This window comes from Camelina sativa, chromosome 15 (genome assembly GCF_000633955.1).
Source record: "Camelina sativa cultivar DH55 chromosome 15, Cs, whole genome shotgun sequence".
NCBI classification, from domain to species: domain Eukaryota; kingdom Viridiplantae; phylum Streptophyta; class Magnoliopsida; order Brassicales; family Brassicaceae; genus Camelina; species Camelina sativa.
The window spans coordinates 2,738,971-2,766,277 of NC_025699.1; the positions used below are offsets into that span (position 1 = coordinate 2,738,971).

Sequence of the window (27,307 nt, forward strand, 5' to 3'; positions counted from 1 at the left end):
AAAGGCTACAAAAGATTACAGAAAATTACCAGGAGACCGAGGAGGGGGTTTCCTTCTGTCCGAACAACATAAGAACGTAAAAGGTTGGGGTCTTGATTCAAGAAAAGAATCAGGATATCTGTCCTGCATCCACAACAATTCTTAACGGCATAAGAAAATAGAGAGTGACCACGAAGAGTTCTCATGTCTAATTAGTCAGTAAAAATTGTAACCCAGTCAACACAAGTTTTTTGTCGGGAATCCGCAAGGCTTCTTCTATGACTTGAAAAATTCCTTCAGTAATAAGGTCCCTGAAATCATTGAAAAGTAAGCCAATTGATAAACAGATCATTAAAGACGACTTTCTCAACAAAGCAAGAGCAGTAACAATAATTTAATAACTGCTACATATGTTCTGAAGTCACCACTGTTCAACACCGATTACATTGGTGAGTACATACCTAAAAAGTCGCAACTGCTGCACCACCTGAAGGCTCTTGCTTAAACTACAAAATTCATGCAAGAAATATACCTATTTAAAGAGAATGAAAACACATTAGTCTGACTAACTCAACAGAACAGCCATATTTTACTAAAGGAGACCTATCGTTTCCATCTGTTGCCACATGTAGATCATCTCAATATCGGGGGATAGAGAAAGGGGATCCAAATAAATCTCTTACTACCAAAATATGTCAACTAAAATAAACTTTACGAATGTCCTTAACGAATACAAAACCAGTGAGGCTAAAAATAAAATAACAAATGCCTCTTAAGGCCGGGAAATACCAAATTTTTCTTGGATTCCACAGACGTAGTAGGTGACCTAAACCTTGCAAATAACTCTTGAATAAAAGTGCTATCGTCCTTGAGCAATGAAACAACCTAAAGAAGAGACACTTTAGTCAAAGAAAAAATATGGAATACGCGCTTTCCATAACATATTTGTTGGCATTTATATGGACAACTTACAATGGCATTGTTCGCATGGATTACTGAATTCAAATTTGCAACTATAGCATCATCTAGTACTCTAGCCAGAACAACATCCTGCAACAGGTGACAGAAGGTGAGAAACATACGACCACAGAAAAGGGGCGTAATTGTTTTAAAAAAAAAAATTGGGATCCAACCTTCAAGTAACCAATTCTGTACGTTTGGTGTATCTTTGACAAGACTAACGGATCCTTAATTGGTATAGCCTGCAAATATAAAGGAGTATAATGAAGAATTCCAGAAAAATTCCAAATATCCTATTATTCTATATCGATCTCATTTCTAAAAGCCAAAGGGAGCTAATCCCAAAATATCCCTAATGAGCAATTGGGCATGTTCTTTCTTACCGAAAAAAAAAAGCAAGCGTCTTTAATATTTCTAGCAAGTATTTTCTGTTCTCGTGAAAGGAAAATGTCTCTAATATTCCCTAAGTACAGTCTACGATCACTTTCTCTTAACTACATTAAATCAATAGCATAAAGGACGTTTGAGTTACCTCCTTAAAGACTACATGCTCCTTCAAGAAATTCCGGTGATGCTGGGAGTGAGGAACACCGGGGTCATCTGTATGGAGACAACAATGCAGCGTCATTTATTGCTTCATAAAGGGAGACAGCGAATATAAGAAAAAGCATCAAACTGGCTATTATATAAGTTGCTGATGGTAACCCTTAAGAACATGGCTATATGATCCAGCAAGATACTATCCACCTAATAATCAAAGAAACCTAAGCTTTTGGTGTCCATGTACGACGTAGGATATGAAACCACAAGTAGAGTCCTCAGCATTTTATGGGCAAGAAAGTCTAATAGGAGTCGCAACAGAATCCAACAACGTCTAAAGGCTTATGCAATAGATATCAAACCGCTATATTCTGAAGGTAATGCCTGTCATTATCTTTAAAATGTATAAATTATCTAAATTCGACCAGAGATATTAAACTTACATTCAAGGCATCCGATAATCTCCATAATCAGTTCATCTCCAAATATTTTCTCCAAGATTTGAGAACTGTTCAGCAAAACTGCATATAAAAGATATAAGAAATGAGTCACAAGATAATTCTAAGATAAGTGGATGTAAGAAATGATAATAATCTGTTTAAGAATACTAACTGATTCCCTTGACAATGTTGAATATCATGTGAAGGCCATCAACATTTTCCAAGTCCTCACATATTTTAAATACACCCATCAGATTCCGGAAAAAATCATGCTGCGCCAAGGGATTAAAGGTAAGATTAAGGAGGTTTCCAGAATCTACTTCTTTCAGACATAATAAACTATAATAATAACAGTATATAAAGTTACGAGGTGACAGAAATCACAAAATTTGATTACATTAAAGATGAAAGTAAAAGAAAAAAGGGCTCAAAATTTATCAATAAAGATAGCATCACACTAAACTGGAAAGGACAATAATGCTCATAACTTACATCCTTCAAAATAAGTTCAGTTAGCCGCATCTGATCCGTAATGCCACTCTCTGTAACAATCTGCAAGGAAGATGGAAAGATATTACAAAGTCTCTGAGAAAATAAAAACCAGGAAACAAATTCAGAGTACTAATGGACATTATCAGTAAACAAGGAAACTTCGACAGATAGATCTGGGTGAGAATATATATAAATAGCACATTCTTGCACTTTGAAAGAATATATATAACAGTGAGAAAAATAATTCTAGATCTGGGTGTCACAAATGGATAGAAAGTAGATTTTTCAAATAATAAAGACAGTAAAAAGGCCAACGAGGAGGGAAAAAAGGCACCGCAAAACATTTGCGAGAGAAATTTTACAATGATGCCTTCACAAATATTTTGCACTTTTCACCACACATGAGACAGGTAAAGAAGGGGTAAACGATCTAAAAGAAATACAATATAACTAAAGCATAGGGGCAGTAGAATCTTACAACCTTCAGTATTAAGGGAAGAGTAGTAAGTTCTACAGCAGGAAGCTCCCTCAACTCACTATTCAGGCTGTGAAATGTTTCACCTGTTCAATAAAAGATGATTACATAATTAGTAAAATCCTCAAGTTACTTTTATCGTCAAATTGAAATTCAACATCGGATCAAACTAGGACACAGTTGAATAGATTAAGCATATTAGATATGAGGGAAATGTTATGGTTAGTAAGAAAAGCTTTAATCACCATGCCTGTTGCTAACAAATCTTTACGATCAAATATTCTGATATCCAAATGCCCACAATAAACAAACCTAGCTAAAGCCCTTGCATTACTACAATTAAAAAAACTCAGAGACTCCAAACTCCATTTACGTAACACAACAGAATATATAGAATAAGCATATGTTAATTATACTCGATAAATGAGGCTAATCACGATTAAAAAGGATATTCTAAAGTAATAAAATCCTCCAAAAGAAAATTCTTACTGTTCAAAGAGCTGAAATGCAAATTTCGTTGCATAGTGCAGATTTGATCCCTGAATAATACAAACACAAAATTTGCAGTCAAGAGTATTGTTATATGTAAAAAATGAGGATGAGAAGAAGAAGAAAATAAGAAATACTTTCTTAACTCACCACACATAAGAGCAGCCCGCAGTCTCTTGAAAGCTTAAAGCCAGTTCTGTTGAGCGCTCTGGGTCTCTCCATGAGATTATCGTGTCTGTAAATTGAAACAGATACCACTTATCCAAGAATATAAAAAATCCAAAAGATATTACAGCAATTTAACTATGACACAAAAAGGCTACCTTCTTGCTTCCTGTATATATCGTCAGGGTTGATGGGATGCACAAGTAACGTCTCGTTATCTTCTTCATCAATTACAAATAGACTAAGTTCTTCAGATCGCTGCATCATATAGCACTTCCATTTAGATACGAATTCCTCTAAGTTAATTTACATAATAAGTGCTGCGGAATACCAGCAGCAGGTGGAATTCAGCAAGTCAATTAGAAACACAACAGACCTCCACATAGTCGATGCTTACATGCCCAGTTCCACGATCGTCCCATTTACCATCTTCATTCAAATGATAGACCTTCACTCTCTGAACAACGAATACAAGAGTCAGAAGGCTGTTCCCAATTCACAGCAAACAAACCCTTGTTCCCAATTCACAGAAAACAAAGCCCTTCCTCACAATTTTACAAAAGCTATCAAACAACGGCAACTTTCTAATGTTTTTTCAATGTATTCACCATCAAGATCCGTTTTATCTCAGAAAGTAAGGTATACCACATGGCGGGATAGCTACTCCAAAGTAAGGTACGTTACACTGTTCTAAAGAGGATGAACCCCCACAAACTAATGGGATACGTTACACTACCTAACAGGGTGAATATATACCTCCAAAGAGTAATAAAGAGAACCCTAGAAAGCTGATCAAATGAAAAATTTCATCTTCGGTGTGCTCTAAAAACCAAGATACCTATTGAATTGCTGGGTAACGATGAATTTTTTCAATAAGCATTACCTATCTCATCTTCTGTGGGCTCTAATTAGGAAGTGCCTTAACATAAACAAATAAGCAAACGAGGGCAAGTGAAATTCTACTAATCGAGCCAACCCAAGCTCGAATCAAGGAGCCAATTACAAATCTCATAGTCTGTGTGCTCTAAAAAACGAGATACATATTGAATTGGAGAGTAATTTGCAAATTTTCTTCAATAAATAACACAGTTCCAAAGCAGGAGTGCTTTAATAATACATAAGCTCTACAAGCAGTTATACCAATCAAAGCAAGCCCAGCTCGAATCAAGTGAGCCAAATAAAGTAAACAAAGGGAGAGAGAGCTCGAGACACACCTGCATCGAATTGGTATTAGATTGAGACTTTTCGGGGGCGCCCATCACTGATTTAACCACCTCCAACACCAAATCGAGCCGAGAAAGTGTGAATAATGACCGACGGTAGTAAAAGTTAGGGTTTTGGAGCAACGAGAGAGAAAAAGGATATGAAATTAGACGCCGTCGATATAGGCGGGAGATTCAGTTCTCCAAGGAGACGAAATCAAACCCCAACAAAGAAAGAAACCCTAATTACCATACGAAGCATCAAAAAAACATTGACATTCTCTCTCTAGCTTTTTTTTATTTTCTTCTGCGAAAGCTTTCCCCAACCTTCGAAACGCGAAAGAAGAGAGAAGAAAGAGGCAAAAAAGAAAAAAAAAAAATTAAAGCAGCAGAAAAAAAATAATAGTATAATTCTTCTTCATACGTTATGAAACCAAATTCCATGTATACCCTCAGTAACCATCTCTATTCACTAAAAAGCCATACAGCGTCCTCCACGCGCTCACTCGCCGCGAGTTGGCTCCCTCTCTTTAAAAATGACAGCCTGTGACGTAGAAAAAATGACGAGCTCTGTGTAGAAACAAGTTAAATCCAATCAGAAAACGCCAGGTGCGGCTTTGAAAATTATGCCGCGTGAGATTAGTGAAGCTCTGAAGGTGCATAGGCTTATGTGGTCAAAGAAATAACCACGTGGCTTTAGGTTGTTGGTAGATCTATCCGAAGTGCAAACTTAAAAGGCGAGCGAGACAAAGGAATCGAAACCTCCACACTAGCTTTTATCCTTCGTGTTGCTGCTGCTTTGCCTTAAACTAAGGGTTCTTTCGTCATCATCATCGCTTTATTCATTTGTTTACATAATAAAACCATACACAAATAAAAAATTATTTAATCTTATAATTTCCCAAATTGACCAATTTGAGACACTATGGTTTGGCGTCTACACATATTTTCCAATCAATGTACCAAATTAAGAATTTAATCGTATTGGCAACAGGGAGTTGACAAACAAAGACTTTTTAACAAGGGTTACTTTCATAAGATTAGACTAGAACCAGTACATAATTTTCACGAAATCAGAACCTAAAAATGTAACAACAGGCATTGCTGAATAAAAATATTCCAAATCACATAGCTAGACAAACCTAAATCCAGTTCAGTATTCAGATTCTAGGTATACATGAACATAAACGAACAAGTGAAATAATTGTATCAAAATCAAGTAACTCGCAAGAAAAGAGAATCTGAAATGAACAATCTCTGATATTACATTGGTTCCTTTGTCTTAAGAAGAAAAAAGTCATAAATTTCATAAGAACCTCAAAATGTCAATCAGAAGACGATCAAGAGATCTCTATTCTTCAACACTAGCATTCTCGCCATTCTTGACGTTGTGCTTCCTTGCATACCTCTGGTTCCTCAAAAACTTAGGATCCATCTATAACATTTCACAAAAAAGAAGAAGAAGCAAAAATCAAACCAAGAAACTAAAATCAGAATCTGGATCAAAAATTAGATTGAAAATGCAATCGGAGACTTACTCCTCTGGTTGGGGTGTGACGGTGCCTCCTTGGCTTCTTGATTCCGTTCTTATGCGCCTTGGCAGACTGATTGTGCGCCGTGTGATTCTTCGACTTGGCCATCTCTGTCACAAGCCCACAGTACTAATCAGTCAAAAACGAAACAACTAAAAAGGAGAACACAAGTCAATTTATTAGCTCCAGAGATCGGCCGGATATAAGAAGCTAACCTGAGTGAGAGAGCGAAAGGAGAAAGAGTTGCGTTCCGCGAAAAGGATTACAAAACCCTAGTGATGGGCCTTAAAATATGGCCTGTCTTAAATTGTATAAAGCCCATGAAACTACCCCAAAATAGTGGTACACGCCTAAAGGGATCGCTAAATGACCAAAGGTAACGTACTAACGCCGCTGTAACAAATGTTGCGAACTCAAGGTTGATATCAGTTCACTGTGTACATATTATCTTAGAAGATTTCAACTCCCATCAGTGGTTATCTTGTAACACAATTATTGTTTCCAACTCTCCTATTAGGACTAGAAGATTTAAGCTGAAAAAACCATATTTGATACATATTTCATTGAGATAAATGATTCTCTAACGTTGTGAAGGAAATATCAAATATCTACGTGGCTTGACCTTGATATAAAACCTATCTGACAATCACAGATATAGAGAGACAAATAACAGAAACCTCAAAAAGAGGTTCAATTGGCGTTCGGGACTAGATTTAAGAATTAAGCCAAAATTGTTACGTTTATGCCAAAACTAGAGCAGTCATGAGGATGTAAATTGATACACAATTTTTCAAAGACGACCAAACAAAGATTAACTCACGCCATTTAACTAGACAGTAAAGGTCTACATATACCTAATAAAAAGTGCAAATGGCCATCACTCTAATGTCAAAACTAACACAAACAAGGCTTAACATATTCAAAAGGGCAAAAATGATCAGGGTGTTACACAAACCAAACTGCATAAATTTCAACTCTACTGGGAAAATGAAACCATATGGTGTTTATAACCAACCACTCACTATCTACTAATGGTATCAAAAATGTAGATCGTAGATCAAATTCGGAATCCGGCTTCCAGATTTCACAAATCTACTAAGAACATACGAACAAACGTAACAACTTAAAAATTGAGCATAAAATCGAGCAATCGCAGATGAATAGAAAACACAGATGAAATCAAAATTAAGGCCAGGATAAGAGAGAGTACACAAACTTAACCAACATAGCGTAAACATATTCAAAAGGGGAAAGTGAATTTGGTTCCTTTGTCTAAGAAAAAGTCTCAAAATTCATAAAAAAACTTAGAAATGTCTCACAGATAATATAAAAATAACAAAGAAGCTTATTCCTCAGCGCTAGCATTCTCGCCGCCCTTAACGTTGTGCTTCCTTGCGTACCTCTGGTTCCTCAGAAACTTAGGGTCCATCTGAAATACATTTCAGACAAAAGAGAGGGCGCGAATCAAACTCTGAATCAAAAACTGGAATCTGTAATCGTTTTAAGTTACAAAGCAGTAATAAGATACTTACTCCTCTGGTTGGGGTGTGACGGTGTCTCCTTGGCTTCTTGATTCCATTCTTGTGGGCTTTCGCCGACTGGTTATGCGCCGTGTGATTCTTCGACTTGGCCATTTCTGAGACAAGGCCACAACACAACTATTCAATTCAATCACGAAACCAAACAACTGAGAGAAATAAGACACAGATCGGAAGGATATATAAGAAAGGAACTAACCTTAAGTGAGGCGAGAGAGAGAGATCTGCTCGGCTAGGGTTTGCTTACAGCGATACAAATACGGCTCTGCAACAAAAACCCTAATTTGGTTGGATTTATAGTCAAATGTGAATGACGAAGGTGCCCTCATAAATCATATATGGGCCTATTAATCTGTCTCGTTGTTAACCATAAAAGCCCATATAAATTAACCCAAAGTCATGGACTATAGAAACGGTGACCTTTTTATGAACTGGGGTATAAAAAGCTTGGTTTAACCCATTAATTCAATAACATAACCTTTAAATTTATTTGGCTGTTTACTCCTTTTTACTATTAAATGTAACAAATCTATACATTACATTTATTTGATGTCTATTGCTTTCCAGCCATTTTTTTTTGTATTAAATCTAGGATTAATTATGTAAAAAACCTTATAATTACAGATAGATAATATGCATAAATAAAGAGTGGCAAAATCGTAAATAAGTGAATGTTCTTTTCCTTTTTAGCATTTATAAATTGGGAACAAATGGTCTCTCTCTCTCTCTCTCTCGCTGCCTCTTTTTTTCTTAACCCTTTCTTCACTTTTTCACTCCCAAATCAATTTTTTAGGGTTTTTATTTTTGTTTTAATTTGCTCTCCTCCGCATACACAAAACCACTGTGAGCGTGTGTCTGTATTCATCGATCGAGTTAAGTAGTATCCCGGTTATCAGATTTTTCCTTAAATCATGTCGCTGAGACCCAACGCTAGGACGGAGGTTCGCCGGAACCGTTACAAAGTTGCGGTGGATGCTGAGGAAGGAAGACGGAGGAGAGAAGACAACATGGTTGAGATCCGTAAAAGCAAGCGTGAGGAGAGTTTGATGAAGAAGAGACGTGAAGGTATGCAAGCTCTTCAGGATTTCACTCCTGCTTCCTCCGCTCCTCATGCCGCTGCTAAGAAGGTACGATTCTGGGTTTTATTTTTTGGATTCGTTCGATTGTTCCTGGAGTCCAAGTTTTAGGGTTTTAGGGTTTGGATTCTGTCTACTAGTTAGGGTTGATGATTGGCTTGTTAAATTCCATTGTAGTTGGAGAGTTTACCGGATATGGTTGCTGGGATTTGGTCCGATGATCCTGCCTTGCAGCTTGAGTCCACTACTCAGTTCAGGAAGCTTCTCTCTATTGGTACTTATTTTGTATTCTTAATTCTCTCTTTATTATGCGTTTTGATATTACGTATTCTTTTGAGTTAACTGTTTTCTCTCTCTGTCTGTGTTGTGTTTTTGCATAGAGAGGAGTCCTCCAATTGAGGAAGTGATAGGTGCTGGTGTTGTTCCTCGGTTTGTTGAGTTTCTAAAGAAAGAGGAGTACCCCGCGATTCAGGTGAATAAGAACAGTCTTGCCTCTTTTACTTGATTCAATCTTCGTTGGAATCCTGTATTGTGAATTCTGATTTTCTTTGATCGTTTTTAGTTTGAGGCAGCTTGGGCTCTAACAAACATTGCATCTGGAACTTCGGATCACACAAAGGTTGTAATCGAGCACGATGCTGTTCCAATCTTTGTCCAGCTTCTTGCTTCCCCTAGCGATGATGTCCGTGAGCAGGTATGGAGCTTCGAATGTTTTATCATTTAGTATGGGACTTCTGATGATTACTGAATCATGGGAAATTATGCAATTTGTAAGATATTGATCTTGAGATTGCGTGCTAACTTGTAGGCTGTATGGGCGTTGGGTAACGTTGCTGGTGATTCACCACAGTGCCGTGATCTTGTTCTTAGTTACGGGGCACTAGTGCCGCTGCTCAGTCAGCTTAATGAGCATGCCAAATTGTCCATGCTTCGAAATGCCACCTGGACCTTGTCAAACTTCTGTCGTGGCAAGCCTCAGCCTCACTTTGACCAGGTCTTCTAACTTTTTTTTCCGTCCAGGCTTGTTTCTTCATTCGTTATGTTTTAGTATTCTTTTAACATATGAAGCATGATTAACAGGTGAAACCCGCTCTTCCAGCCCTTCAACGACTAATTCACTCGAACGATGAAGAAGTCTTGACAGATGCCTGTTGGGCTCTCTCATACCTCTCTGATGGGACCAATGACAAAATCCAGACTGTTATCGAGGCCGGTGTTGTCCCAAGACTTGTTGAACATCTCCTGTCTGTAAACTTTTGTTAACTCTCTTTATTTTCTGTCCCTATCATACATGTGTTGATAATTAACTTGTCACCGTGCTCTTGATATTTCAGCCATCCTTCTCCATCTGTGCTAATTCCTGCACTTCGCACCGTCGGGAATATAGTCACTGGAGATGATCAACAAACGCAGGTATGATCTCAAAATCCTGTCTACTGAAGTTCTCACAGTACTTCTCTGCATTGTATATGATAGTATACCTTTTGCTTTTGGTGAAGTTAGCTTTGGTTATAAGCACATCAGTTAATTATGAGAATCCTTTGGCCTTTAGGAATTACCGAATTGGTTCAAAATACGACTAGTACTTTTATAATTGATTTGGTAACAGAAACATTTTGTAGTGATATATACCATGCATACATCTAATCAAAGACTGGTATATAGATATGATGAAGTGTTGGGCAATTGCGTGCTACCCGCTTGTTGTTCTCTCATAGCCAACCTTTCATCAAGAAAACGGGAGGGTTGAATGCTTATCACTTGACCCTCCCTCTGTGCCACTCTGTCCATATTAGTAGATATGCAATGCCGTTTTTGTTATATGTTGCTTTTGTCATATTTTTTGTTGCAATTAATTCTTGGTTGAAATTTGTTTTTCTGTAATCTATCTAAGCCGACTTTTATACATCTGAAAACATCTTACAATCGTTTTCTTGGGAAATCCAATGAACTTCTTCTCCAGTGGGTGATCAATAGCGGTGCTCTACCTTGTCTTGCCAACCTTCTAACTCAAAACTATAAGAAAAGCATAAAGAAGGAAGCTTGCTGGACGATTTCAAACATCACAGCAGGCAACAAAGACCAGATCCAGGTGCGCAGTTGCTACTTTTTCATCATGTGTGTTCTACAGTTTTCCATCGAGAACCTTTTTAACATTACTAGTTGTGTTTAAAATCTTTTTGTTTTCCAATGGTTGCAGACAGTAGTTGCCGCTAATCTGATTACCCCTTTGGTCAATCTACTTCAAAATGCTGAATTTGACATTAAGAAAGAAGCTGCATGGGCAATTTCAAATGCAACTTCAGGTGGATCTCATGATCAAATCAAGTATGTCACTGTATTCTTTACCTTCTTCTTAATTTCTAGTTACTTCGCAGTTATGAATTGGGTCTATATACTAATTTTCTGTCCCCGTTGGTTATTACAGATACCTGGTGGAGCAAGGATGCATAAAACCATTATGCGATCTCCTGGTATGCCCAGATCCAAGAATCATAACTGTGTGCCTTGAAGGATTGGAAAACATTTTGAAGGTTGGAGAGGCAGAGAAGAACTTAGGTAACACAGGGGACATGAACTATTACGCTCAGCTGATTGATGATGCAGAAGGGTTAGAAAAGATCGAGAACCTTCAGAGCCATGACAACCAGGAGATCTACGAGAAGGCTGTTAAAATTCTGGAGGCATACTGGCTTGAAGACGAAGATGAGGAGACACCACAACCTCCAGGTGTTGATGGTTCTCAGGCTGGGTTCCAGTTTGGAGGCAACCAAGCTCCGGTCCCATCCGGGGGATTTAACTTCAGCTGAAGGTAAGAAGAAGTAAAAACCCTTCAACTTTCTAACATGAAAACCTGCAAATTCTGATGTTAAGATATGAAACACAAACCCACAGGAATAGAACTGGAAGCTTGCAGCTTGAGAATGATGAAAAGTCAGAGTCAGTCAGAGTCTAGTTTCATTACCGGGGTTGTCTGGTCTCGGAGGGCTATTCCGGGTGGTCGGTTTAAAAGTACAGAGTCTCAGAAAGTGTTTGGTTTCATTGTCCAGTCCCCAGAGCTATATTTTTTTTATATGAGAAGACCGGTATACACACACCGGTCGTGAGTCTACTTTTGTGTTGTTTTTAAATTTTGGAGGGTTATACATTTTACACTGGAGTCTTTGATTTTTTTTTGTTTTGTGTTCACAACAATTTGTATGTCGGTAAAATATGAAACCACAAACCTTTTGGTCTAAAATTTGTGGAAAACAAAAAGCTCTTTTGGTGTCTTGATTTCCAGAAGTTGGGAAGGATTTATATTCGAGCTAAAAAGACTCGAATCATGCAGTGAATAAGTTGATCGTTACTATTGCAGAATATTTAAAATATGGAATTAAGACATGAAAACTGCATTGAGTAAGATAAAATTGACTTTACCTGAGCCGTAAATAAAAAGTGTACAAAGACAAGAACTAGTTCACTGTTGTCCAAAGTACAAAAAGTAAAACACTGTTGTTCAATTGCCTTATCGTCTAAAAACCCCTCAAAAAAGCGAAAAACTGAAATCTTTTTTGCAGTCATCGAAAATGGCTCTTGTTCAATCCAGAACTCTTCCAAACCTCAACATCCCGTTGTCGCCGGTTCTATCCTCCATTCATGCTCCGTCGTCTCTCTTTCTCCGGAGAGAAATCCCCCCGGTAGCCTCGCCGTTCTCCTCCTCGACCGCCGGGAACTATCCCATCTCTCCGTTGACGCGTCCGCGGAAGCTTCTTTGTCCTCCTCCTCGCGGAAAGTTTGTTAGAGAAGATTATCTTGTGGTACGGCCAATTTCTCTCTCGCTCGCTCCCATCTCCTCCATATTGTCTTTGTTAGTTTCATGTTTGTATTCGTTTTACGACTTCCCATCTTGTCTTCCTGGGAAATTGAGTTCGTTCGAGGCAAAATTTCACCTTGCCCGGAAGCTAGCATTGATATAGTTATATAAGAATTATACATGGTAGCTCCCAATTCATTTCTAAATGCTCTTCAGAATTGAGATTCCTTAATTTGGATCTTATGGATAACTCTTAAGACCATCAAGTGGGAGCTTTACTGATCGTTGGATGTTATTTTTTTCCTTTTCCTATGGTTTGGCAGAAGAAATTTTCAGCTCAAGAACTTCAAGAACTGGTGAAAGGAGACAGGAAGGTGCCGTTGATTGTAGATTTTTATGCGACATGGTGTGGACCTTGTATCTTGATGGCCCAGGAACTAGAAATGGTACCATGGATTCTCATAACTCATCTTTTCTATACATTCTCCATTTCGTTTGCTTCATGTGTAGACTCTAGAGTGCTTATATTTATACAAACAATGTTACTGGTTTGTGATAAGGTTTTTCGTTATCTTGAAATGTTATGGTTTATGAAAAGGTTTTCTTGCAAAAGTCTACTGTAGGACTATTGTAACTAGCCTAAGAGTTGGCAGTGAATTGTAGCTTAGCTAGCTTAATGTTTAAATAGGAGCTATAAAAATGTATCAAGGGCATTCTGGATTTGTATAGGGTCTTGGTATGGCAGTGGACTAGAGTTGAAAGACCCTTCTCATTAATCAAGTCTCTTCTATGGTTTAGTACTTTGATGAATTAGATAAATAGTTCCAATCTTAATCACTTGTTTCACCCACTCTTTATGACGAAGATATATATTGTTTGCGTAGTCGGCGTGTTTACATTTGCAAAATACTTTTGAATTGTGAGCATCTACTTCTTGATTAGCTTTATCTACCCGTTTTTACTCTGCAAATCTCATTGCACTCGTGTTAAATAGTTATGCTCTTGGTGAAACAGCTCGCAGTAGAGTACGAGAGCAATGCGGTAATTGTGAAAGTCGATACAGATGACGAGTACGAGTTTGCACGCGACATGCAGGTAAACAATCTGTTTAACTTGCAGGTTCTGTTTTCCTTGCAGCATTAACAATTCAACTCATGACAATAACCAAAAAAAAATGTTGTGATGCAGGTTCGGGGGTTACCAACATTATTGTTCATCAGTCCTGACCCAAGCAAAGATGCAATAAGGACAGAAGGACTAATTCCATTACAGATGATGCGCGATATCATTGACAACGACATGTGAAAGTCCTCTTGGTGCTTTTAGGTTTGAATAGAATTTCGCCGTAATTTAGGATTGGTACTGAGTTATATTATTGCATTTGAGAGAAAAATGTCATCTGAGGTTATCTTTTAAAGACATTTACATGTATGCAATGTTAGTTATGAGCCGTTGATCTGATCAGTTTGAAGTTTTGCCGCACATCTCTATCTAATCTACTAGGAAGAGAGGAATGACGTCATTAAAGACTTTTCCCAAATCTTAACTATAAACGCAATTAAAGTATTAAACACCATTATTATTATAAAAAGAAAGCACCACGCCACTCAAAATGGCGCCCAAATTATGCGAAAGTTTTTTTCAATCAGGATCGAGGGAATAATATTTGGCGGGTGGCACTAAAATGATCCAAGAGTAAAGAAATCAGGGGTACTTCCGTCAATTCGACATAAAATTAAAACTAGGGTTTAGCTTAGCCGGGCCGAAATTTTGATTTATAATTGGCATATTTTGGTTTAGTTTTGTGCGGTATCTCTCTATCTGCTGTTGGTTCGTTCGTTTCTTTGAACCCAAAAAAAAAAAATATATTAATAGTAGTCTCTGTTTCTCCTCTGACACTCACACACACACTCTCTCTCTCTCTCTTTCTACTTTCAAGATTCAAATTTTTTTGGTTATCTGATCCACTCGTCTTTGATCTTCTCAACTCTTTATCTCTTTCTTCTCTATACTCCGATCTCTGTTTGTAATCCTAGATTCATATCTTCTCGAATTGGCAACCAGATCACGATCCAGATATTGGAGACGACGTTTGGTAATGCTAGATCCAACCGTTAAAGTGAGTGATCTGATTCCCTCTTCTTGCTTTTTGATCTCTGTTCTCTCTATTAGTGATCCGATTAGTTTAAACTTAACGGTTTACTTATGTGTTTGTTTAGGTTTTCGAATCAGAAGCTATGGGAGATTCGATCGAAGAACACAGCAGTAGCAACAGTAATGGAGGAGGAGGTATCATCAGCAGCAGCAACGAGAAGAAGAGTTGTGCCATTTGTGGTACTAACAAACCCCCTCTTTGGCGAAGCGGTCCCGCCGGTCCCAAGGTTTTTATTCTCTCTCTCTTCGATTTCGATCCGATCCGGACCGATCTGATCTGATCTGATCTGATTGATTTTTGTGTAGTCGCTTTGTAACGCATGCGGGATCAGAAACAGGAAGAAAAGAAGAACAGTAATCTCAAACAGATCAGAAGATAAGATCAAGAAGATGAAGAATCCAAAGTTGGGTGATTCGTTGAAACAGAGATTGTTGGAATTGGGGAGAGAAGTGATGATGCAAAGATCAACAACGGCTGGGAATAAACTCGGCGAAGATGAGCAAGCCGCTGTGTTACTCATGGCTCTCTCTTATGCTTCTTCCGTTTATGCTTAAAACCCGAATTGATTTCACCTTTTAATAATTAATAATAATTAAATTTTTGTAGGATATGTTGTTAATTCTGTAATTTTTGTTCGTGTTTTTGCGTTGTTGAATTAACTTCAAAACTTCAAATTTTGTATCACTAGTTTGTATGTGTGTGTGTGTGTGATCTCTCTGGAGAAGAATGAAAGGTCAAAGATAAAGATAATTTTCTTACTTGGGACAATTATTTTTATTGGAAGCTTTTGTCTTTATTAGGACAAGAATGGAGAGGAGACTTGCCTATCTGTCAAGCACATAGTTTTGTGTCTTTCTTTTTTTTTGAAATTGTTTTAGCTAAATTTGTGATGTTCGAATTTGCCGCTTCTTTTCAAGTGAAAAAGAACCAAACTTTCTATGTACTTTCCCTCGCTAAATTCATTTTTGTTTTTGTTTTAAATAAATCTTAATTATAAGAATGATCATGTAAATTCAAAAAAAACCTTCATTGGGCACCAAGGACTCATATGATATAGTACTGCATAAGAATATAATACTGAGATTAAATTTGCTTGGTGGTGTTTGTTGTTTCCAATCATTTCGAAAGTAAAAGAGATATCTAAAGATTTCTTTGTAAGTTATTATAAAACTAACAAAAAGATCTCTCAAAGCGGGACCAACAACAACAAAGAGCTTGAACTCAATGCGAATGTTATGGGGTGATCTCTACATTTGCAATAAATGTAGCATACAGTACACGGTATGTTGGCCTATAGTAACCTTAGTTTAGTTGGATGTGAGCAGACGAGTTCGAATCATATAGTATTACATGTTCATAGGTGTCACGTGACTGGTCAAAGGGTTTGACTCATTCATCCCATCCTTTTTTGTATTCGAATTTTTATCTATATTTACAAATGGATTTTCACCCAAGAAAAGGTATATTTACAAATGGATTTATATATGAAATTGGGCTTACCACATATGGCCCCAAAAAAAAGATAGCCTCGTCATCTACTACCTTAATCAACGAATCTTGAGTTGAATTGGTTCCGACAACTCCTATCTAAAGTCCTGGAAGCTACTTACCTACACAAATTGAAAATAACTTTTATTTTGTCAACTCATAAGGGCATAAAACAACTTTAGTCTCTACTTTATTCATTTGTTTTTCCAAAACAGTACCATAATAGATAAAAATACACACACCATTGGATAAATGGATACCATGTTCCTCAAATAGTCGAATTAATTCAAAGTTAATTATTGAAATCTACAGAATCTAAAATTTAAATGTTATTTATCAACAAAAGTAAATTAAAAAATGCCTACAAAAAATAAAATATTCTACCTATAATTTGATTAAACATCATAGAAGGGCGGGGATAAACTTACAGATAAAAAAAGCTACAAAGTTACTATGAAGCAAAGCCCAAAACTTAAAAGGCCAGCCTAGCCCAATAAATACAATTGACCGGTTCGGTATAGCGATTTAATCTCGGTTAACTCTCTGGTTAGGTTTTTGAATTTGTTCCTTAACGAGTAAAATGGGACACTCGTGAAGATTTAAAGTTTTAAACAATTAAAACACACGCAAAAGAGACTCAGATAGTAGATACTGACAGACGTGGATTGGATTGATTGATAATCCAGTAGTCAACTAAAATTCAATATTCCAATAATGCAATAAAGAAGAAGAACCAGGTCAGAACATTGTACCGGATTATACCGAATTTGTGTTAGATCGGCTTGGTGGGGAACGAGGGACCACAACAAACCCATTACTACTCGCACGTGCTAGCCAGCTAATATTTTTCACATTTCCTTTAAGAAAGCTTTAAAAAGGTAGGCAATCTAAATATTGAAAAGAAAAAGATGAACAAAAAAATAAAGGAAGAAGATACGATCACATGGCCAAAACTTGAGCTGTTGGTGGTTTTACTTACTTGATCTTTGTCCTCAGCAAATAATTCCTCTTATCGTTTTTTTTTTTTTATTGTCATCTGAAATATATATTAAACTGAAAGGGTGGGATACATGAAAAGCCGGCAGTACTTTAACCTTCGGAAACTAAGCCGACAATGCTTTACCCCCGGGAAAACAAATCGAGGAAGTCAAAGCTCTCGGAAACTAAGCCCCAAACACGGGGAAACAAACAAAGAAATTCGGAAACTAAGCCCCAAAACGGAAGACTAAAACAAAGAAATAAAGAGATCTAAAACCGGATAGTAGATTTTACACAAAGAAAACCATCTTCTTTTTGGGGAACAAACCCGATTCGCCAGAGCTTGGGGAACAAACCCGTAAGTTTTCATATTTAATTTACTTCATTAAGAGGAAAGGATAAAAATTGTCTTCGAGCAAAACTGGCCGTCCAATTTATGTAGCGATGTCAAGCTAATGACCATCACATCAGATGTCACCCAAAAAAAAAAAAACTAACAGTACTAATTGACTAATTTGCCAATGCAAAATTACGTCGACGTAATTAACAGAATTATGAATCATAATTCGTTTATTAACAATATAATCGAACCGACAAAATAGTGTAAGTGAACTACACTTACCTTGTACTTTATGGACACAGTTACTGAAGCTCAAGTTATGCCACAATTACTTAATTATACTAATATATAATTTGAAGAGAGTTAACAAAGAGTAAATTATAAAATGTTCTTAATTGATTAAAATATATATATATATATATATATATATATATATATTAAATACAAATTGTCAACAAAAATGTAAAAAAAGATAAGTTAAAATAGTAAAAGATAATTCAGTTCTTGGTACATTTATCCAGGTAGGTAAATCAAGATGAATCTCCCTCCGTCACACAAAACAGAGCAAGACAACGAACATAGCAAAGAGAAGAGAACCCTTTAAACGATCCGATCCAGAATCTAAATACCCCTGCTGACCCTGAGGAGGTGTGTGATAGTAAAACGGGAAGTAAGGAACGATCGGATTCGGCGGTGGCGGCGTCCCGTAATTTCCGTAGTAAGGAGGCGAATAATAGTAACCTTGTCCACCGTCGCCGCCGTAAGGAGGCGGGTACTTAGCACCATTTGAGCTGGAAGGAGGAGGAGGAGAGTAGTAATAAGAACCACCCCCATCGGAGTTTGAAGACGACGGAGGAGGAGGAGGATAAGAAGAAGATGGGACAGGATTGCATGGATTGTCGCAAGAGGAACACATTGTGCAAGAAACAGTTTGGTCTTTTGAAGTCACAGAGAGAGGCAGTGACATTAAGAGTACAAGAAGAGCTGACAGAGTAGAGAATCTGTTTGGTTCCATTGTCAGAAGTTTTTGTAGTCTGACAAATATGAGCTATAGAAGATCAAGTGATAAGGAAGAGAGAAGATGAAAGGAAACGAGAGAAAGAGAGAGAGAGAGAGAAGGAAGAAGAAACACACATTCAGAGGCTCAGAATAAGAGTGATTTCCTCTTTTTATTAACGAATTTAATATTTTTAATTGTATTATTTTAAAAATTCATTAAATCGAAAAATAATTCTTCATAGTAGTATTAAAAGATTTTATTATTAGTGTCAAAAGTTATTCGCATTTGTCATATATCGTTTTCATAAATTTTATATTTCATAGATATATTCGTACACTGACAGTATCTCAAAAATGTTGATTTGGGTACTTTAAATCTCTGTAAAATTCTTCTTTATAATATTTAAATATATATAATACATAATTCTCTTCTTCTGGAAATTTGATTACATGAAATAATTAATTATCTAGGAAATAAATTAATTTTAGAGAGACTATGAGAGAAATATAAATAACACGGAGAAAAAAGAACAGAGCGTAATTTTGGAGAATGTAACGCAGAGCAAATAAATACATTTGACATTTATAACCAAAGATTTGTGTAATAAAAGTACTGAAATACTCGGTAAATGCCAAATGGTAACATGTATTGTAAGTACATATCAATTCTAATTTCTCAACCGAAAGTTTTGAGATCATCCTTTTTTTTTAATATATAAATAAACTACTCTCTCCGTTCTATTTTAACTGTCGTTTAAGATTTTTACACATAAGTAAACTATTAAATTTTATGTTTTGTCCTTCATTAATATATTTTATAATTTTTTCATTAGTTGAAACTTTAATACAGCAGGGATAAGATTAGAATATTCATCAAACATCTGCATTGAAAATCTAAAACGACAACTAATATGAAATAAAAATTAAATTCTATAACAATAACTAAATTAGAACGGAAGAAGTAGTAATTTTGAGTCTTTCTCTTTTACTATAAGTCTATAACCTTTATAAATTTTATCTAGACCTGGTTTGGACATGGTGAAAAGATATGCACGTCTATAGAATCTTTACTTCTTTAGTACATATGGCTTCTACTTCAATCTATGAACTGAAGTTTAAATTTTCATACCTTTACATCATGGTTAATTAGGTTAGTTTTTTTTTTTTTTTCAATCCAAGAATCGACTACGAAACTGGAAAGTGAATCGGATTTTTTTTTTTTTTTTTTTCCTTTTTTGTCGTTTTCGGCTCTTCGTAAAAAATGGGATATACCTGAGACTTGAGTAGTAGATATACGATTTTCGGATTTTAAGTAAAACAAAAATCTTCTAATACAAATTGTTTATTGTTAGGTGAGGAATAGTTTATATGTGGCACTTAACGATTGGTGAGTAGAAGTGAAAACACGTGGCTATGAGAAAGCCGATGTGATTATTTCTTATCTTGTGCTAGAAATACAAAATGTTTTGTGCTATTTCGTTGAGTTATGTATTTTATACAAAAGCAGTAACCTAAGAGGGCCAAGAGCTAATGAAATCGAATCTTCATGCAACTCTATTTCATTGTTAGACTAATCATAATAATATCTGAAAATTAAAGCCTATGTTCTTTCAACAACAAAAGTACAAAACATTTAGCTTTAACATCGTTGTAATCAGCGTTAACAACAATTTCTCCACTTTTTTTAGGTCCTAAACAACTTTGGGTTACACTTATCTTCTAACTAATGTCGCTAGCGTCGGCGTTTCGAGCAAGGGTGACACATATGTCTTCTAACTATTTGTATTCGTTATTATTTCAGACGGTGTTTTCAAACCATGTCTTATTATCCTATCTATCAAACAAGGCCGACATATGATTTGTTTAATTATTCGTATGTAAGTCAATTTCATTCATACATGAAAAGTAAAAAACACAGCTCTTCGAAGATGGGGTTTTCACTTTAAAACATTTTAGCAAATTCATTCGAAATATTATAAATACAGTTCATAATTCTCTTCTTTTCTTTTCTTTTTCATCCACACTCCCAATCACACCAGTTGTGTTGTATTGAACAAAAATCTTCCAAAGTTGCATAGGTGATAGAGACAAAAAGGAAAAATGTTGTCTGTCGATTGTTTCCGTTCATGTACCTAATGTGAATGGTGAAGTGAAATAAGTTTGCACTATGAAAATGAAAGAGAGAGAGGATCAAACAAAATCGCAAGGAAAAAAAAGGAAAGAAAGCTCTCTATATTTTGTTGGTTGCCAAACATTAATTGGATTCTTCCTTGTTTGTTGATAAAAGATAGTATTAATTTCACACCACCACTTTATTCCCCTCTTCCCTCACATAGTCACATGCAGCTATTTTTTCAATACCTTTTTTTAATTAAAATTTTGAGATGACTCATGTCACTGTCGAGTTTTTTTTTGTTTTTATATAAAAAATATAAGAAAAGAATAATTCGTATGTGAATCACCTGTTTCAATATTACAATATTCTTAAACTAATTATAACTCCTTCAATCAAACCATTCTCAACCAAACAATTAGACATAAAGCTTATCTGTCAGATATTAAAGACTAAATTTCACTAATTTGCGATAAATAACTCACAGCCCATTTATACACCATTCTAACTTTCTAATTTACTTATGCTTAAGATTAGGAAGCAATAAATTTAAAGAAACTCTTACTTTGAGGAATTGATCATTGGCTACAATCACTATTCAGTACTACTCCAGTATTCAGTATTCACTAACAACTGGTAGTAATTGAAAGTTGAAAGTAACAAAAAAGCCTTGGAAACGCCGACAAAACTCGTCACAGACTCACAGCAGATCCTCCACAACTTTACAAGGATGGTTATATAATGATATACTACATGGGTATTTGTGGTAAAGTTTTTAATTTAGTAAATAATTAAAGCAGATTCCTAAACTTAATTTAGTATTAATAAAGTAATAAAGGTGGGCAATTTAATTTCTCAAGCAGGGGACTTTGCGGTAGACTAAGGCTACACGTGTGAAGCATTACAACATAACCCCTTTCCTTTGTTCGGTCCAATCGAAACCAAACCGCGTGAAGTGAACGACTTCGTGTAATATAAAGGGGCAAAAACTATAAATAAACATAAAACTAAAGGGTATAACAGGTAAAACAAAATATTACAATACAAAGCATTTGTCTTTCATGTCTCATCTCCGAGACTCCGACTCCGACTCCGACTCCGAAGTTGTAGTTCGGTAAAACAAAGTCTCTCGCTTCTTCCCCCCACTCTCTCTCCACCTCCTTCCATTTCTTCTTCTTTCTTTCTCTTTCTCGCTCTCTCTCTCTCCCGTGCTTCTAGGGTTTCGTTGATAATCCACATTCAAATTTCTCTCCTTTTAATCTTTCTCTTTTCTTTTTGTATAATTAACGATCAGAAGATATGGATTCTTCCAATTCATGGATCAATTGTCCCTCTGTTTTCTCTTCTTCTTCTTCTTCTTCTTTGAGACGGTGTCAATCCCGATCAGGTTCGCGCTACTTGTTTTAATTGGGAATCTCATGTTTTTGTTCTTAGGCTTTTTTGTCATAAGATTTGATCTTTGGAGTTTTGGTGGCAGATTTATATCTAGGAGGAGGAGTAGGAGGAGGAGGGTACGAGGATCTTGAAGGAGAAGACGATTTGAAAGCTGAGTTTATATGCCCTTTTTGCGCAGAGGATTTTGACATTGTTGGGCTTTGTTGTCACATTGACGAAGAACATCCCGTTGAAGCCAAGAACGGGGTAATTCAAATGATTCATACCTTTCTCTAGCTCTAGGAAAAATCTTGCTGAGTAGTTAGATTCTACAAAGTTTTGGTTTTTATTTAGAAAAAATCGATGTTGGTTGTGAAAACTTGAAGATGTTGTTGGTTGGTATATATATCTCTGTGCTCTTCGTGTGATGATGAAATGTTTTGTTCTCTGGCTACCTGTTGTTTGTTTCTTCTTATCAGATGAGCACTGTGTATTCCCATTTAGCAGCCTTGTGAATCCAAAATCTTTGGAATATTTCGTTTATTCGGTCGGTAATAATTAGTGATCTTTTTATGATCATCCAGATTGAAGCTACTTCTCTGTTTAGCTCTTTAAAAACGTGGACTTGAACAAATGTCTTCTTTGTTTTCCCCTCCAGGTCTGTCCTGTATGCACTAAGAGAGTGGGATTAAATATCGTTGGCCATATTACGACGCAACATGCCAATTTTTTCAAGATATCCTTTCAATAGCTGATGCTTAATCTGTTTATAGCTTCTTGGTTCTCTATAGTACATATATTTGGTAGAACTTAAGAGTGGATATGTTTAATTCCTTGATGAGAGGTTTTTACGTTCAGAGAAAGAGAAGGTTGCGAAGAGGAGGATATAGCTCTACTTATCTCGCCTTGAAAAAGGAACTCCGGGAAGCTAACTTACAGTCTCTTCTTGGTGGTTCTTCGAGTTTCACTTCTTCTACAAACATTGATTCTGATCCGCTGTTGTCATCCTTTATGTTTAATTCTCCTTCACTCAATGAGTCTGCAAACAAAACTGCTACACTTGTTGTGACTGAAGAAAAGTCAGCTACAAAAGTCTCATTTAAAGAATCTCTCAAAAGGTATATATATATATTGTGATCCTCTGGTGCCAAGAAAGCTTTTTTACATAAGAGATTCTTTTTTCTTATTTGGTCTTTTGGCTTTCGTTTGCGCAGAGACATTCAAGAAGCTCCACTTTCAGGTGAAGATCAAGAGAAGGCGAAAAAGAGCGAGTTTGTGCGGGGTATGTTGTTGTCAACCATGCTTGGAGACGATTTCTAATTTTCCGTTAAAATCCCTCGCCTTGTTGTGGTTGATGCATGAGGCATAAGGAATCTGAGGTTGAACTTGTTAAAGAGTGGTCATAATGTATGTGATGCGAAATCTTGTAAGTTAAGGGGATGCAGAGTTGCATCCATATATTATTGTCGTTTATACCTTGGAACCTTTATGTGCATAAGCGGAATAAAGTACTTTCTTTATTCGAAAGACAACTACTACGGACAGGTTTTCTTTATTCTAGGATGATGACATGACAGAATAGTTTGTCTAACAAAACAACTACTACGGACGTACGTACTGTAGTCAGTCACAAGACAAACAATTAGGAAAGCTGCTCATCATCAGGATGACTTGAACATGGCTCCATAACAGCGACTCCACCGGCAGCTTCGATACTGGTAATGATTTCAGTAGCTTCCTCCTTTGTGACACCTTGTCTGATGAGGGAGTTGGGGACGTTTTGCACACAAAAAAAGCGATCGTTGCACACCCATCTCTTCGGACAATGATTTGAGCACTTTTACATTAAGAAGTTTGGCCCGTGCAACTGCTCCAATCACTTGCATCCTTTTCTCTGGGTCAAACTCGACCAACTTCACAGCAAACTTGTCCCCGGTGTCTATTTCCGGGAGAGGAGGTTTTGGAAGGCGCAGCAGCTGACTGAAGATATAATCCATATCTTACCTCGGCCTCGGCCTACCAAACGGATCTCTTGCCACCAATTGAACGGGACGCCAATTCCGTGTAGTTTTAGGTGGAACTCGAGGCCCAGTCTCTGGACATTTAGGAAGGAAACGACCACCTTGCAGATACCACCTCATGGCTGACTGTGACTAGTGACTCATATATAGAGCCGGAAAAAACGATATTTAGAATAACAAAATCTCGCAAGAATATAATAAGAAAAATGATGAATAACTTCGGTATCAAGCAAAAGCAGAGATTCAAAAACTAAGTCTAAATACTCTCTTTCTTATTATATAAGCTCCAAAATCACTCAAATAGGATCCGAGAATCACAGATAAGTGATGTGATACAAGGAAGGATCTAAAACCGAAGAATGATATATGAGAAAAAAGAAGAGCGTGTATGTATGAGTATGACTTACCTCCAGCTAGCTTCACCGTCTCTAGGTTGATGTTGATGATCAAATGACAGACAAGACAGAGAGGGTTCTAGGGTTAACTTGGTGAATATCGATTTTAAAGGGGTTACAAATCTACGAAATGGCCTTGGGCCCCCAATATTTTAAAACATCATCGAAAATAAAAATAATATTTTCGAAAAAAATATTCAAACTTTTTAAATATCTATCTACTATCTTTATAGTATTATCATCATCTAGACTTATTCGGGTACGTAGACCATAGACAGGCTGCTCCAGACGAAAGAAGAGGAGAAGAAGAAGAAGAAGTCTTTTTTTGAAATTTTCAAATGCTAATTGGGAGATAAATGAAGAAATGAACCTGTACAGATTTCTTATCTCACAATATGCAAACAACATAGAATAAAAATAGGAAACCCGAATAACCAAAAGAAAAATGTATGATCTAAGACAAAATGTGGTTTTATCTTGCAGAAAGAATCTGACCTAGCTAACTTCACAAAAAAAGAATTGAATCCTAGAAAGAATCTCAAGAAAAGTACTTCTTGATCTCAAGAAAAGTACTTCTTGCTTTTTTTGTTTTGTTTTGCAGTCGCTTTCATAAAAATTAGACTGCAGCTCTACCGTAAGCATCATCATCATCATCATCTCTCTTCAGCTCGGGACACGGTTCAGGAATGACGGACTCTGACGACCCGTGAACATAGGAGCATTGCCAAGATATACTAGAACCTGAGTTCATAGACAAAGAGACATTCGACAAAGCCACTGAGGTAAATGGAGACTCTTTGATCCCAACCAATTTCCCCGCAACGCCGATGTTTTCTCCAAAAATCTTGTTTAATCTTATATGACTCACAAGTGGGAGAGCATTTGCGTCGTATTTATCATCCGGATGAGATCCAAAGCTACCATTAGCCACAATGGCAGTACCTATTCTCGACATATCAATGTTTGAAATATCAATCTCTTTGATGTAACCACCTCTGCCTTTCGTGGTTCTCAAGGCAATCCCGGTTAATGAGTTGTGCATAAAGGCGTTATCAACCAAGACATCGGATATTCCACCAGACATCTCACTGCCAAAGGAGATACACGAACCAGAAGCTCCTCGAAGGTTAACATTTCTTATATGAACATTCTCAGTGGGACGGGAATAGGCAATTCCATATTCATCCCAACCGCTTTTGAGGGATATGGCGTCATACCCCACGTTAATGGTAGAGTTTTGAATGCATACGTTATCAGAGGAATCTGAGAATCATAGCAAAACAGAAGACATTTAAGTTTTTATTCCATACACAATAAAACAAAGGTTTGAGCGTACATAAAACAGAGCCAACTAACCTGGTACAATGCCGATTGTATAAGGAGATTCAGGGGAAGAATGAGCCAAAATCTTATGAATATATACATGACTGCAGGCATAAGGATAGAAGTTAGAACCAAGACTATATCATTCCCAAAAAAAAAAGGTTTAGTTAGGCTTATGAGCTCTTACCTAGAGTAGATTGAATGGATTGTATAAGCTGGAGCATTCAAGAATGTAAGATTCGAGACAATTACATTTTCGGATAAAATAAACTCGATGAGGTGAGGTCGGTTATACTTTAAGGAATGAGAAGTAAACCGATCCCACCAAACCAATCCTTGTCCATCTATGGTTCCATTATCACCTAACCATGGGAACAAAAAAAAGAGTAGCCACATCAAGATTTGAAGTATTTTTAACAAGAATTGGAAAAATTGAGATGAAAGATATGAAGCATTGTTTTGTTACCTGTCACAACAACATCATGTAGCATGTTAGCGTTGATCAAACTCTTGTATCGCTTCCCAGGCAAATCAAGTCCCCGTCCATATGAAGGTAACGAATCCTCAACTTCCCAATGCGAAGGATCCTTTTTTTTGGAGTAACAAAAATTCATCACATGCAACAAGTAAAGTAGTATTGGGTTTTCAGAAGCACTGTATTATATAATATACCTGAGAGGCAACTATAACGGCGCCGTTTTCGAGAAAGAGGGTGAGATGGTTGGTGAGGCTGAAACTTCCGGTGAGCCATCTTCCCGGGGGAACATAAAGCTGGGCGCCACCTTTGTCAGCGAAAGACATAAGGTAGAAAACGGCGTTTTGAAACGCGAGAGTGTTGAGCGTTCTGCCATCTCCCACAGCACCAAAATCTGTAATGGAGACACTGTGTGGTCTCGTGCTCAATGTTCTCCGGCTAAGTTCGTCGCATATTTTCCCGGCGCCGTCAACTTTTGCGTTAATCGGAATCAAACTGGTTAATGCCAGTATCAAGATTATTGCCACCTGTTACAAAACAGCAAGGAGAAAAAAATCTCTGTGTTTAAAGTCTCCAAAACACACAAGCTTCAATTGAGAGTTACAATTACGAACATTGTGTAACTCAGACACAGAAGTAAACCCTTAAAAGAAACGATGAAGAGTTTGGTTTTAGAAAATCGAACAATCCGAGATAGGGACAACACACCCTGAAGGACGTATGTAATTAAAGAGAGAAAGCACTTACTGACATCTTTATTTGTAACGAAGCTGTCGGAACAATAAAAAGAGAAAAAAGCTATAAAGTGATGAACTTTTTTGTGCCAAATGTAACCAGACACACAGAGAGAGAAGAATAAGAAGAAGAAGAAGTAGAAGAAGAAGGAGAAAGAGTTCTCTCTTCTTTGTGCGTAAGCAGACCACACAGAAACAGAGAAGCTTTTTTTTTTTTTTTTTTTTTTT

General features: G+C 36.8%; 9 protein-coding genes across 12 annotated transcripts in view; 4 read left to right on the top strand and 5 right to left on the bottom strand.

The window, feature by feature from the left end:
- The window catches only part of LOC104744844 (serine/threonine-protein phosphatase 4 regulatory subunit 3-like), a gene marked incomplete in the record, with an annotated part of 10,313 nt that extends 5,200 nt beyond the window's left edge, over positions 1-5,113 (bottom strand). Inside the window, 16 exon segments of the mRNA XM_010465953.2 lie at positions 30-123; positions 213-290; positions 441-511; positions 769-864; positions 952-1,029; positions 1,113-1,181; positions 1,472-1,539; positions 1,923-2,000; positions 2,092-2,191; positions 2,412-2,471; positions 2,893-2,972; positions 3,376-3,425; positions 3,526-3,610; positions 3,699-3,798; positions 3,917-3,997; positions 4,755-5,113. Coding sequence (XP_010464255.1) covers positions 30-123; positions 213-290; positions 441-511; positions 769-864; positions 952-1,029; positions 1,113-1,181; positions 1,472-1,539; positions 1,923-2,000; positions 2,092-2,191; positions 2,412-2,471; positions 2,893-2,972; positions 3,376-3,425; positions 3,526-3,610; positions 3,699-3,798; positions 3,917-3,997; positions 4,755-4,799 — 1,233 coding nt within the window.
- LOC104744845 (60S ribosomal protein L29-2-like) lies at positions 5,850-6,564 on the bottom strand. Of its 2 annotated transcripts, XM_010465954.2 has the most exons (3): positions 6,490-6,564; positions 6,281-6,384; positions 5,850-6,177 (listed from the first exon to the last, which is right to left on the bottom strand). In XM_010465954.2, the coding sequence occupies exons 2-3, from the start codon at positions 6,380-6,382 to the stop codon at positions 6,094-6,096; spliced, it is 186 nt and encodes a 61-aa protein (XP_010464256.1). In that variant the 5' UTR covers positions 6,383-6,384; positions 6,490-6,564; the 3' UTR covers positions 5,850-6,093. The 2 variants fall into 2 exon arrangements, with proteins under 2 accessions (XP_010464256.1, XP_019092097.1); XM_019236552.1 differs by lacking the exon at positions 6,490-6,564 and having other exon boundaries at positions 6,281-6,483.
- Positions 7,432-8,120, bottom strand: LOC104744846 (60S ribosomal protein L29-1). Of its 2 annotated transcripts, none has more exons than XM_010465955.2 (3): positions 8,012-8,120; positions 7,807-7,910; positions 7,432-7,703 (listed from the first exon to the last, which is right to left on the bottom strand). In XM_010465955.2, exons 2-3 carry the CDS (start codon positions 7,906-7,908, stop codon positions 7,620-7,622), a joined length of 186 nt encoding a protein of 61 aa, XP_010464257.1. In that variant the 5' UTR covers positions 7,909-7,910; positions 8,012-8,120; the 3' UTR covers positions 7,432-7,619. The 2 variants fall into 2 exon arrangements, with proteins under 2 accessions (XP_010464257.1, XP_010464258.1); XM_010465956.2 differs by having other exon boundaries at positions 7,807-7,932; positions 8,012-8,094.
- On the top strand, positions 8,538-12,164 carry LOC104744847 (importin subunit alpha-1). The gene is made up of 11 exons (XM_010465957.1): positions 8,538-8,939; positions 9,066-9,162; positions 9,269-9,360; positions 9,451-9,582; positions 9,697-9,882; positions 9,969-10,132; positions 10,223-10,301; positions 10,852-10,980; positions 11,089-11,216; positions 11,317-11,700; positions 11,784-12,164. Exons 1-10 carry the CDS (start codon positions 8,724-8,726, stop codon positions 11,696-11,698), a joined length of 1,605 nt encoding a protein of 534 aa, XP_010464259.1. The 5' UTR covers positions 8,538-8,723; the 3' UTR covers positions 11,699-11,700; positions 11,784-12,164.
- Positions 12,360-14,160, top strand: LOC104744848 (thioredoxin-like protein CITRX, chloroplastic). The gene is made up of 4 exons (XM_010465958.2): positions 12,360-12,688; positions 13,008-13,130; positions 13,699-13,779; positions 13,873-14,160. Exons 1-4 carry the CDS (start codon positions 12,458-12,460, stop codon positions 13,987-13,989), a joined length of 552 nt encoding a protein of 183 aa, XP_010464260.1. The 5' UTR covers positions 12,360-12,457; the 3' UTR covers positions 13,990-14,160.
- LOC104744849 (GATA transcription factor 15-like) lies at positions 14,497-15,666 on the top strand. Its single transcript, XM_010465959.2, has 3 exons — positions 14,497-14,803; positions 14,904-15,065; positions 15,145-15,666. The coding sequence occupies exons 1-3, from the start codon at positions 14,783-14,785 to the stop codon at positions 15,391-15,393; spliced, it is 432 nt and encodes a 143-aa protein (XP_010464261.1). The 5' UTR covers positions 14,497-14,782; the 3' UTR covers positions 15,394-15,666.
- On the bottom strand, positions 18,105-18,793 carry LOC104744851 (proline-rich antigen homolog). Its single transcript, XM_010465960.2, has one exon. The coding sequence runs from the start codon at positions 18,658-18,660 to the stop codon at positions 18,196-18,198; it is 465 nt and encodes a 154-aa protein (XP_010464262.1). The 5' UTR covers positions 18,661-18,793; the 3' UTR covers positions 18,105-18,195.
- LOC104744853 (protein DEHYDRATION-INDUCED 19 homolog 4) lies at positions 21,773-23,663 on the top strand. Of its 2 annotated transcripts, none has more exons than XM_010465965.2 (5): positions 21,773-22,144; positions 22,247-22,398; positions 22,790-22,867; positions 22,984-23,249; positions 23,346-23,663. In XM_010465965.2, exons 1-5 carry the CDS (start codon positions 22,057-22,059, stop codon positions 23,449-23,451), a joined length of 690 nt encoding a protein of 229 aa, XP_010464267.1. In that variant the 5' UTR covers positions 21,773-22,056; the 3' UTR covers positions 23,452-23,663. The 2 variants fall into 2 exon arrangements, with proteins under 2 accessions (XP_010464267.1, XP_010464266.1); XM_010465964.2 differs by having other exon boundaries at positions 21,774-22,144; positions 22,235-22,398.
- On the bottom strand, positions 24,905-27,257 carry LOC104744852 (probable polygalacturonase). Its single transcript, XM_019237134.1, has 6 exons — positions 27,093-27,257; positions 26,543-26,872; positions 26,337-26,457; positions 26,058-26,232; positions 25,904-25,974; positions 24,905-25,810 (listed from the first exon to the last, which is right to left on the bottom strand). The coding sequence occupies exons 1-6, from the start codon at positions 27,096-27,098 to the stop codon at positions 25,164-25,166; spliced, it is 1,350 nt and encodes a 449-aa protein (XP_019092679.1). The 5' UTR covers positions 27,099-27,257; the 3' UTR covers positions 24,905-25,163.

Coding starts and splice junctions, on each gene's coding strand:
- LOC104744845 (XM_010465954.2), bottom strand. CDS start 6,382: ATGGCCAAGTCGAAGAATCACACGGCGCACAATCAGTCTGCCAAGGCG. Junction 6,178..6,280: donor GTCACACCCCAACCAGAGGA/GTAAGTCTCCGA, acceptor GAAATGTTATAG/ATGGATCCTAAGTTTTTGAG.
- LOC104744846 (XM_010465955.2), bottom strand. CDS start 7,908: ATGGCCAAGTCGAAGAATCACACGGCGCATAACCAGTCGGCGAAAGCC. Junction 7,704..7,806: donor GTCACACCCCAACCAGAGGA/GTAAGTATCTTA, acceptor AATGTATTTCAG/ATGGACCCTAAGTTTCTGAG.
- LOC104744847 (XM_010465957.1), top strand. CDS start 8,724: ATGTCGCTGAGACCCAACGCTAGGACGGAGGTTCGCCGGAACCGTTAC. Junction 9,361..9,450: donor AGGAGTACCCCGCGATTCAG/GTGAATAAGAAC, acceptor GATCGTTTTTAG/TTTGAGGCAGCTTGGGCTCT. Junction 9,583..9,696: donor GCGATGATGTCCGTGAGCAG/GTATGGAGCTTC, acceptor GCTAACTTGTAG/GCTGTATGGGCGTTGGGTAA.
- LOC104744848 (XM_010465958.2), top strand. CDS start 12,458: ATGGCTCTTGTTCAATCCAGAACTCTTCCAAACCTCAACATCCCGTTG. Junction 12,689..13,007: donor TTAGAGAAGATTATCTTGTG/GTACGGCCAATT, acceptor ATGGTTTGGCAG/AAGAAATTTTCAGCTCAAGA. Junction 13,780..13,872: donor AGTTTGCACGCGACATGCAG/GTAAACAATCTG, acceptor GTTGTGATGCAG/GTTCGGGGGTTACCAACATT.
- LOC104744849 (XM_010465959.2), top strand. CDS start 14,783: ATGCTAGATCCAACCGTTAAA. Junction 14,804..14,903: donor TGCTAGATCCAACCGTTAAA/GTGAGTGATCTG, acceptor GTGTTTGTTTAG/GTTTTCGAATCAGAAGCTAT. Junction 15,066..15,144: donor GCGGTCCCGCCGGTCCCAAG/GTTTTTATTCTC, acceptor ATTTTTGTGTAG/TCGCTTTGTAACGCATGCGG.
- LOC104744851 (XM_010465960.2), bottom strand. CDS start 18,660: ATGGAACCAAACAGATTCTCTACTCTGTCAGCTCTTCTTGTACTCTTA.
- LOC104744853 (XM_010465964.2), top strand. CDS start 22,057: ATGGATTCTTCCAATTCATGGATCAATTGTCCCTCTGTTTTCTCTTCT. Junction 22,399..22,789: donor CCGTTGAAGCCAAGAACGGG/GTAATTCAAATG, acceptor TTTCCCCTCCAG/GTCTGTCCTGTATGCACTAA. Junction 22,868..22,983: donor AACATGCCAATTTTTTCAAG/ATATCCTTTCAA, acceptor AGAGGTTTTTAC/GTTCAGAGAAAGAGAAGGTT.
- LOC104744852 (XM_019237134.1), bottom strand. Junction 26,233..26,336: donor ACATGATGTTGTTGTGACAG/GTAACAAAACAA, acceptor TCCCATGGTTAG/GTGATAATGGAACCATAGAT. Junction 25,975..26,057: donor ATCCATTCAATCTACTCTAG/GTAAGAGCTCAT, acceptor TTATGCCTGCAG/TCATGTATATATTCATAAGA.